The 11,281-nt window shown below is 34.1% G+C and overlaps 1 protein-coding gene across 1 annotated transcript in view; it reads left to right on the plus strand.

The window, feature by feature from the left end:
- Positions 1 to 4,586, plus strand: part of LOC140841405 (cell division cycle protein 27 homolog B) — a 28,176-nt gene extending 23,590 nt beyond the window's left edge. The window contains exons 8-16 of the mRNA XM_073208797.1: positions 407 to 620; positions 1,445 to 1,665; positions 1,744 to 1,809; positions 1,981 to 2,100; positions 2,688 to 2,764; positions 2,984 to 3,103; positions 3,190 to 3,409; positions 3,496 to 3,777; positions 4,197 to 4,586. Of these exons, the coding sequence (XP_073064898.1) occupies positions 407 to 620; positions 1,445 to 1,665; positions 1,744 to 1,809; positions 1,981 to 2,100; positions 2,688 to 2,764; positions 2,984 to 3,103; positions 3,190 to 3,409; positions 3,496 to 3,777; positions 4,197 to 4,247 (1,371 nt within the window). The 3' untranslated portion in view covers positions 4,248 to 4,586. The remainder of the gene's footprint in view (positions 1 to 406; positions 621 to 1,444; positions 1,666 to 1,743; positions 1,810 to 1,980; positions 2,101 to 2,687; positions 2,765 to 2,983; positions 3,104 to 3,189; positions 3,410 to 3,495; positions 3,778 to 4,196) is intronic.
- Positions 4,587 to 11,281: the final 6,695 nt, after the last annotated feature.

Consider the following 11,281-nt stretch of genomic DNA (forward strand, 5'->3'; position numbering starts at 1 on the left):
ATATATATTGCTAAAAATTTGACACCTCAATACATACATGAGTAAAATTGACATTTTACTTGTTGTGTATTTAACCTTTTACTTTAGTTTATCCCATATTAGTTAACTTGCAAGCACATCAATCTTTTTTCCATCCGTTGGCATTTAGATTCAAACCAGTGAAATTTGTCTTAGTAACATTCTTCTTCTTCTTCTTCTTCATATCTGTTGTTCCTTTTCTCATCTGGCATTCTTTTGAAATAGACTATCCTCTGGATTCTACGCGACAAGTTCAAAATCATTCATATCGATAAAAAATTAAAAATTAATTTCTGCAACGTGTCTTCTTGAAATTATCATTCATTGGTTGTACTTTATTCTTTTTCCTTTTTTATGTATTGAGAATAGTTCATTCATCTGCATTTAGGTCTCCGAGCGGCTGTTTTCTGATTCTGGACAGCGACGAAGCATGAGACTTGCTGGAGAATCTGTGATCAACACAAGCTCATGTTTGTCAGTCTCTGGCAATGGAACAAGCCACTCTTCTAAATTTCTTGGAGGTTCTAGGTTAAGCTCTGTGGCATCACGTTCTTTGACTTACCGAAAGGGGCAATCTTGGACAAATGAGAATGCAGATGAAGGTGATTGAAGATGATGATTTATTTTTTTGTTAAATGATTTTTTGTAGTGAATTTGTTTAGGATAAGACATCGATTAATTTGTACCTATAGTATAACTAAACGACTCTTGGAGCTTTTCCATTCAACTCCATGGAACACTTAGGCTGTTGGATTATGAAGTGGGTCGACGGTTACTTATATTAGCTATTCTTGAGTTAATCATGCTATACTCGACTTGTATTCCTTTTATTTTATATTTGGTATTAGTGAAATTCAATTTATCGCTGAAAAGTTTCAATTGAGATTTAAAACCTGGGCAACTTTGTAGAAGATATCACTTAAGTTTCAGCTAAGAAACAAAGTTAGACTCCTAGTGGCGAGGATGAGCTCTGAACTATTGTTTTTTTTTTTTTTTGCATGCTGTTAACAGTTCTTTTTATTGATGATATATAGGCTACTGGTGCATATAGCTTTTACTGTGTTATAAGCATGGTTGTAATAGAAAATTGTGTGATTCAGATTATTGCTTTTCGATATTATTCTAGAGACTTCATGGTGTTTGTGACCTTTTAATTTGATGAAATCAAGCCGATATTGGTTGAAAGATCTCTATCATATATACGCTGCTGGTGCATATAGCTTTACCGTGTTATAAGCATGGTTATAATAGAAAATTGTGAATTCAGATGATTGCTTTTTGATGCTATGCTAGAAACTTCATGATGTTTGTGACATTTTGATTTGATGAAATTAAACTGATATTGGTTGAAAGATCTCTATTAATCAGGGGATTAATGGACCTCCTTTGTTATCACCTGACTAACAAAAGAACCTTCCTTTCTTAGGGATTCATCATGAAGTGCATGATGATTCTAGATCAAGTATCCCAGCTTCAAATTCATCCCCATCTGTTGATAATAGATTACTTGAACAAGAAGGGTTATCAAGGTCATCAGGTGCTGCTGTTTTGAGCAGCGCAAGATACAGTGATGGGGCTTCTGAAATATTGGCCATTTTAAGGCTTCTTGGGGATGGCTTCAGACTTTCCTGTCTCTCCCGATGCAAGGTATTGGATGAATTTCTTGGAAAACTGGTTTAACAATTGTTTTATGACCTTATAAGTAGCATGCTTGTGCCGGACCAGGATGCGCTCGATGTCTATATCAAACTTCCACAAAAGCATTATTATACAGGATGGGTACTTTCTCAGGTAATCTCTTGTCTTCACTTTATGTTGTGCTCAATATTTTTATGGTGACAGTACAAGCAAGGTCTTTGTATCTGTCCCTAGTGCTATGCTTGTGGTAATGGAGCTTTAGATTGGGTTGTTTATAGGTTTTTCGGATAATCTGGCCCATTTAACGATCTTACTCAATTACAGGTTGGAAAAGCATACTTTGAAATGGTTGATTATCTTGAAGCTGATAGAGCCTTCAGTCTCGCACGTATTGCCTCCCCTTACAGTTTGGAGGGAATGGATATTTATTCTACAGTTTTATATGTAAGCTTTTATAAATTTTTAAGATTTCATTAATGGACTTTAATGTCTCAGTACGACCATTCTCATGCAGTTTATGAGAAAAAGGCTACCCGTTTAAAGTTGAGGTCTTTCTCATCGAATATTGTACTAACATTTTATTATGACTTTTGTGCATTTCCTTTATATCCTTTTTGTTAAAATGTTTGATAACCTTAATACACCATGGGGTTGCTGTTAGGTCTACAGACTATCTTTATTTTTGTGTCTGTAATGTCAATCTTCAGGTTGAGAAATAATTTCTTTTTTCCTTAGTTGAACCTTAAACAGTTAAAACCAGTTCAAAGATGAAATATTTTTCTCAAATGTTAATACTCACACGATTAAATGATACTGTAATTTCTTGTGAAATATGAAATTGTTTCTTATTGCAATACCTCTGCTCTGAAGAGCTTCGATAAGTTTTGCCATGATAACTATGTAGAACTTTCTGATTATTATATTCCAGTATGTTGATGGTGCTGAATGTTAAGATGGCTGTTCTAATTTGATGTTTTGGCTCCAATCCAGAGTTTTATATGTTACTGAATCAATTTACCTCTATATTTTAGCATTTAAAGGAAGATATGAAGTTGAGCTACCTGGCTCAGGAGCTCGTAGCAACTGATCGTTTGGCTCCTCAATCTTGGTATCCCATCTAAACTAGCTATGTTTAGCTCTGAACTTTACTTTGTAGATGCTTCACTTTTATGTGGCTTATTCTATGAGTATTATACGTATTTTATGCTCCTCTATAAGCGCTGCAGATGCATTAGCTGTCACTTTTGCTTCTTGCTGACAGGATGCATAATTTTATTGACTTTTTTCTGTAAGATATGTCCTGATCTTAGGAAAAATGACATGGCAGGTGTGCTATGGGGAATTGCTATAGCTTACAGAAAGACCATGAAACCGCTCTTAAAAATTTCCAGCGATCAGTGCAGTTAAATTCAAGATTTGCTTATGCCCACACCCTCTGCGGCCACGAGTATGGTTCACAATTTGTATTTCCTGTTTCCGATGTAATTTCCTTCAGAAGGTTATTTTAATCATTAAATCTGTGTATCTTAACAGATATGTGTCCTTGGAGGATTTTGAAAATGGTATTAAGAGCTATCAGAGCGCCCTTTTGGTAGATTCCAGGCACTATAATGCCTGGTATGGTCTTGGAATGATCTATCTTCGACAAGAGAAGTTTGAGTTTTCAGAGCATCACTTTTGGATGGCTTTCCGAATCAATCCGCTTTCCTCTGTAATAATGTCTTATCTTGGGACTGCTTTGCATGCTCTGAAGGTGAAAGCGAAGTAATAGAGTGGAATTCATGTTGATATTAGTTTTGTTTCATCATTAACAATAAACTCATCCCTCTATCTCAACAGAAAAATAACGAAGCACTGGAAATGATGGAAAGAGCTATTTTAGCTGATAAGAAGAACCCTCTCCCACTTTATCAGAAGGCTAACATATTAGTCAGCATGGAAAATCTTGATGGGGCTTTAGCAGTTCTCGAGGAGCTCAAAGAGTATGCTCCATGCGAGAGCAGTGTTTATGCATTAATGGGCAGGATATACAAAAAAAGAAATATGCATGACAAAGCCATGCTTCATTTTGGACTTGCATTGGATTTGAAACCTTCTGCAACTGATGTTGCTGCCATTAAGGTAACAAATTTCCTTATTAAGAAGAATGACAATGTTGCCGAGGGTATTGCAACAACTTTGTTGCTACTAGCAAGATAAATATCGTTAAGATTCATTGATTTTATACAGAAAGTCCTAAAAATGGAAGATCCTTTTGCACTAACTTTGGGACTATTGAAGTGACTCAGTTCACAAAATAAATCTTCTGCTACACCTTTAAGAGTATAACTGCGTAATTCTTTTATTTGTGCTTCAACATAGTATTCCTCGACTTGATTTTGGATGTTTTGTTTTAAAATTGAGTCATGGTGTATATTTATTTGTTTTACGAAATGTAGCTGACCTAGCACTAAACATATCAGAAGATTTGAAAGTCCTGACCCAATCCAATACCTGATGATTCTAGTATGTAATTTCCACTTCACTCTGTAACGTCTCAGGCTGCCATTGAAAAGCTACATGTACCCGACGAGTTGGAGGATGTCTTATGAAATATCTTTACAGAGTTAAAGACAATTGTGAATGGCACATGGTAATCAACTTGTGTATTGATCTGCTCGTGCTTTCGGCTGGATGCTCAACAAGCACTTCAATGCTAGCGCATATTCTGTTGAGGATTTCTTGCAATTGGCAGGTCCTGTGATGCCGAGAGAAACAACGGTATAATTTGCAGGAGCGAGTATGCCTATTACCTCAACATGCGTAATTCCTCCATGTATCCATATTCTCCCAAATGAATCTCATTCACTAAGAGAGATGTTTTCTTGGCTAGATGTAATTATACATTTAAGCTGAATTTCAATTATATTATCACATTTAGTTTAATTAGCGATGGAAGTAAGTTGTTTGGACAAAAATTAACTATCTAAATGTTTGTTTGTTTAGAGATAATGGCATATAATTTTACATGTGCATTAATAAATTAATTTTTTTTTAAAATCATACATAAACTACATGTTTTCAAACATATATTTGTTTGAAGTCTTCTTTCATCTATCCTACAATCTAAATATTTTTATGTTTTTCTTATTTTTATGTATTATTTTTTTTGTTATATTAAATTATTTTTTTTATCATAATTCATTTTTGATTAGGTCTCTTGCGAGATAATCTCACGAATTTTTATCTGTGATACGGGTCAATTTTATCGATATTCACAATAAAAAAAATTTGATAAAGAGAAGCCATATATATTATGTTTTCTATTTTGCCATTTTCATAGTAATTTAGTTTACAAAAACATCCCCACCTGTTTTTAGGTTTTTTTTTGAAATATATATGTTAAGATTGACAAAGAGTTTAGAAAGAGTGAGTGGTCTCTTTTGAAAGTTCTTCGAAAAATTGAGCTAATTTTAACAGTTAGTTGTTAAAATTTTTTCTTAAACAACGAGGTTTAACGGGACTACCTAAGATAATTTTGATTGCGGAAAATGGCCTGGCTAAACTTATTGATTGAGTATATATTCAATGCAAGCAACAGTTAACAAGGCGGCTAGAAATAATCAAGCAAACAAGATAAAGTGTAAATAAAAGAGACATAATTTTATGGATGTTCAGATAAACAATTCTGTGTCACCTCTTTTTCCACTAGGAAGGAATCCACTAAAAAACTTTGTACAAACTCACTTTGATTAGAATTTACAAGTGCCTAAATCGAAACCCTTAGTGATAACTTTAATTTTCTCGATGTTTAAGAATATATGGTTAATAGGATACAATAACTTCCAATGGATAGCTTTGAAAAGCTAGATTTGTTTAGGGTGGCACAAATTGAATTTTGAAGATCTAATATGAACAAAAAACTTGTTCTAAGTGAACAACTTGATGTTTGAGGAAATAAGTATGCTCGAGATTTTTTAGAATGAATCTTGAATCTTGTTAATTGAATCGTTGTTTCCAGTCTTTTGAATCTGCATATCTATACTTGAAAAGCTCTAATGATTGGAAAAAATTTTCCATGATCATATTTACTAACTCCTGACAGAATGACCTTGTCAATCTATTTTCATCGTACAATGCATTAAATGCTCATTTATTGTTTTTTTTTTTCACAGTTGTGGCTCTTAACTTTTGAAAATTTGATTGAATCTTGAAATTTTTTGTCAATCAGGAGTTGGTAGGATACTGTATTTTACAATTTATCTGATAATATTTGATCGTTTTGAGTTGGAGTATCCACATTGATTTGTTAATATTTGACCTGTTAGACTTGAGCAGTCATACTTTGAGCATATATTTAATAGAGCTGTCCGATTTGAAACACATACAAGTAATAATATTTTTATGATGTCTGCAACTTGAGCTCATGATAGAACAATAAGCAATCCGACTTGTCCAGTGGATAAAGTCATGTAATTATATGAAAACAACATTTGGATCTGAAACAACTCGATGTTGTTTTTATCATTGCCAAAACTTAGGGTCTTTTAAACATAACAATATACAAACCAAGGAAAAGACAACATTGACAATTCATAGTGTAAAACTTGTTAAAAAAATAATATATGAACGAACAAAATTTGATCTATCTTTGCATAAACATAACACGTAACATGCAGAAATATAAACATGAGGAATTTTATCATCTAGCCATTTATGTTGAACTTGAGATAGGAACTGACGAGCTTTCACGAACACTGAAAACATGAATATTCTAAACTTTAATTCAGTTTATGATATGATGTACAACTGGATAATTTCATTTATTTAGGGACTATATAAATGTTCTCTAACCATCGCAGAAATACTAGAAATTTGACAAATCTTGATGATATCTATGTGGAATATGATACACAAAATGTCAATATTTTTACATCTTAATACAAATAATTTTTTTGATTTATTTTTTAAAATATGAGACAAGACATCTCTCATATATTATTTAAACTGAATATGTTGACCATAATTAAATTATTTTATGACCATAATTAAATTATTTTGTGGACTTAAATAAAATAATATAAGATTCTACTACTTTATCAACATATTTCAAAGAACTGAATAAATAAGAAATCAATCATCATCCAAGTTAAGAAATAAATACACGAATCATAGTGATATACCATGTTTTACTGAGTATTTCTTTCATTTATCACATTTATCATATTTTTTAATATAACTTAATGAATAAAAAAATGTTTTATTCTATGTGCAACTTGATAGATATTTTTCTCAAAATAACTGAATATGTACAATACTAAATACGAGAAATCTCATGATTGAATGAGTTTTAAAAACCAAAATGAAATATATATATGTCACTAAATCTTTTAGGAACTATGTTCATCATTAATTACGCATGATCCGTGTTAGATCCTTTAATTTTAGTGATAACAAACAATAACTTAATGTATTAGATCTAGCTGTTGTTTGATTTGTAGTACAAGTACTTGACCACTTAAACTCATTCAACCGATTATATAATGCTAAGATATTCCACCGCTTCATCATTAGTAGTGTAATTGATCTACTCGACCGTTTCTGTGCATCAGTCTGTGTCATATGGATTACTCGACCGTTCTTTTTATCTTTTTATCCAAGAAATTTAATGAACTGTCGAATAAAGATTTCTTCAAATACAAGCCACACATTTACAAGGATCTCACCTATTTTATCAGAAAATTTGATAGATTGATCATGCACAACAAAACATGATATCAGTAGTTCAGATTGTTTTTATCAAAGTCTATGCGCAGTGCTAGTCACTTCTACTATCAGTGGCCGTTTTCTATCATAATTGGTAAAGTCCAAATTGCTCATTAATTAAAGTGTAAGGAAATGAAGGCGAAAGCAGTACTATTGCATTGATTCTCATTAATTAAGCTACAGTCGAAATTTGAATGAAGATGAAAAAAGTACTATATATAGAGGATGGTCGATATTGTTTTAACCGTGTCAAGAAAGGCCACTTTATTGAAGATTGTAACAGGCCAAAACAAGATGAAAAGAAACCGTTCGAGAGAAGACGGTCGAACGATCAGAAGAAAGCCTTCAAGAAGAAGAAAGATAAAAAGGTTCTTGTTGCTGAGTAGAAAAAGAGCAAGTAGGTAGACTCAAAAAGTGGGTCTTATGGACCAAAAATCAGCTCAAATGATAGCGATGATGAGCTGATCCAGTGCTTGATGGAAAAATCAAAACCAAAGAAGACGGTGATAAGGTGTTTGATTTCAATTCCAAGGAATTTACACGAGAAGACCTTGTCACTGCACTTCATGATATGATAAAAGAGTACAAGATTCACTCTCCATCATTTGAAGAAGTAAAGGCTGAAAAAATAAGTCTGAAAGATAAGTCAAGTTAATCCAACTGCTTACAGTGAAAGGAGCTCTTAAGGTAAAACTAAGTCTGCTAGCCACTGAGAATGATAACATGAGAAGAATGTTCAAAGCCACTTTGAATGAAAATCAACAGTTGCTTAAAGTAATTAATAAGTGAAAGGAATATTCAGTTTCATGAAGTATGATGCTTGGAAAACAAAAGTAAGCTGGTGACAGAATCGACATGGGCTTTGGTAATGATGATTGCAATCATACTGAAACAATTCCTCAATTGCATCTGGACAAAGATAAATCTAATATGATAAACTTTGTCTAGTCCAGTGCAATATATGAACATCATAAGCCTGAAAACCAAGTAGACCAGATAAAGTACATTATGAGAACAAAGCTAAGCATAGAGGACTACGATACGTTGAACCTCAGGACTTTAAGTCTAGAAAGACACGGTTAAAGCCGAGAGCAAATGGAACTTGATATAGGAACAAGTCAAGTTCAAACCAGTCTTGGAAGAAGCCGATTCAATCTAGACAAAGTGTCCAAAAAGAGAGATAGGCCAATTCAAAATATGTATAGAATGGATATCAAGGAAAATGGGTCCAAAAAATATATGGTTGAAATTATAATACAACATATCACTTCACACAACTCTATGACCACTTGAATTTCTGGACAAACACACTGACAGACCTATTAGGGTAATTCAAGTGTGCGTCCGGAATGGATTTATCCGATCTGGACCTAACTATATGTGGGTACCAAAAATGTTTTGTGTTATGATAGGTACATAAAGAAAAAACGGTCGAAGAGTCAATCTGGAATCCAAGGCACATTATCAGAAACAACAAGCTTCTCATAGAAGTGATTGAATGCAAATTACCAAGAATCACATTTGGTAATAACTCAAAAGGTAGAACCGGGAGTAATGGTAAGATTATCTATGGCCGAGTCATTATTAAAGATGTCCCACTAGTTGAAAATCTATGCTATAATTTAATTAGCATAAGTCAGTTGTGTGACAATGACTACTCAGTTTAATTTCATCAACACACTTCCATTGAGAAATCTGGAAATTGTGATATCATGCTAACCGGACTAAGAGAAAAAAACTTATCTAGATGATCAGGGAATTAAATATGAGTTCTCAGTTGTTCGGTCTCCTAAACATAATGGTGTTGCTGAGAGAAGAAACTGAACATTAAAAGAGGCTGCTAGGACAATGATTGCTGATTCAAACTTTTCTCAAAATCTTCGGGTAGAAGCAGTCAATACATCCTGTTATACTCAAACCAGATCTATGATTAATAAAAGACATAAAAAAAAACTCCCTATGATATTTGAAAGTTTATGTTGAACAACATCCAAGTTTTATCATACATGTTTATACCAGTTATGTTTTTAAATTAGATTAAGCGTTGTATGGACTTAAACAGACACATAGAGCTCAAATTTTTTTATTTGATCAAGATTTTGAGATAGGAGGGTCAAACTACATCGTCTCCCAATTTTTTTTTGAGATGCTCTAGAACTGCTGACAACCGGTTTGGCAAAAAGTCTCAGATCTTCGATACAGATACGCCAAAATATGGAGCACCGAGTTCTCTCTAGCTGGTGTCCCTATATCAATTTCAGCAGAGAAGCATGATCTGAAGATGAAATTCAAAATTCTCTGCCAACATTGTGGCTAAGGTCTTGTTAGCCAAAGCATGGGCATATGACAAGATCACTCAAGAGAAGTTCCAGTACAAGAAAGTGATAGCATCAAAGATCGATGTCAATTTGTTTGACATTTTGTTCAGAACTCTACAAATGATCAAAGGAAAGGTCAGTCTGAAGGATTCACATTAAAGATCTGAAGGTGACATTTGGCATCATTGAGCCGATACATCCAAAGAAAATGTTGCGACCATCATGGAATTCCTGAAGAAGATCTCCCCCTCCACCGCCGCCGACCACTTACAGACAAAGGCGAGTGCTGAGTAAGATGCTCGTAAAAAGAAGAAAACACTGGCTAGAGCACCGGTCAGAAGGAAGATGGTCCACTCTGAGACCGATGAATAGGAAAATCAAGAGAATGTCTATCTAAAACAAATATTCAACAAACCATCAACTCAGACACTGCATCCAAATAGTTGAATACTGATAACCTTAAGAGGTAGAAGGGTGACAAACATTCCAAGAAGAATAAAATCAAGTTGGTCCTGAAGTGACTCAACTGCAGACTGCTCCACAAGTCCAGCCCAATCGACCAGAGTCTGGCATCCACATCTTTGAAGGAGCTATTCCTACTGCTTCTCCTTTGGACACTAAGGACAAGGGCAAGGGGAAGATGCAATCGCCATCAAAGCTTCCCACTACCATTCGGATAAATTTTATTCTAATATTGTCTCGTGTACTAAAGGTGGTGTCAAAAAGTATGAATATGTTCAACAGATGGTTTGAACATCATATATTTGTACTGTTTATAACCATTCTGGAGGACCTTATGAAGAAACCGGCAGTTCTGGAGGTTAAGATGCAGGATTGGGCTGAGACGTATTACATTGAAGCAGCCATCGGATATTCATTGATTTTCAACTACAAAAAAGCCTTCTACGCTTGATAATAATCCAGTGGCAGTCCAATTTTGATGCCAACAGCCACACTGATCCCGATCATGCTGTTTTCATCTCCTAATTGGAGTAGGATGTCCTGAAAATCGGCTCCAAGATTGTTTAATAAGCGGATTGAGTTTTAAATGCTTCTTCAATCGCTCCTCAAGACAATAGAAATCTAATGCTAGTGAAGCCCTTGCAATGTTAAAATCAATGGGTGTAGTAGAAGAATAAGCGACTGGGAAACAAAACAAGCAGCAGTTTCAACCACCAAAAGCCATTCAATTGCTAATCCTTCTGCAATAGTTGGAGAAGCTCATCAAAAGGTATCATTTTCTTCTTCTTCTTCTAATTTTAATAATTCTGAAGCAAGTTCTTCCAAAGTTGTTGATGAAGATACACAACTACCTGAGGTCCTCCTGACCTTGGTAGATGAAACAATGAAGTCTATGACAAACTTTGATCTCTTTGGCAATCAGTCAGCACACATGGACACATATCAAAATACATGTATCAAGAATGACCGGGACTATCTTTGAAGAGAAAGTCCCCATGTCCTCACCTTTTCCATAGATTACTACTAATTTCACTTATCATGTAATCTATTCTCCACTGGCCAAGTCCAAGATTCCAAAATATGTATCTCCCATTCTCCCA

The sequence above is a fragment of the Primulina eburnea genome, chromosome 9 (assembly GCF_022965805.1).
Source record: "Primulina eburnea isolate SZY01 chromosome 9, ASM2296580v1, whole genome shotgun sequence".
NCBI lineage: Eukaryota > Viridiplantae > Streptophyta > Magnoliopsida > Lamiales > Gesneriaceae > Primulina > Primulina eburnea.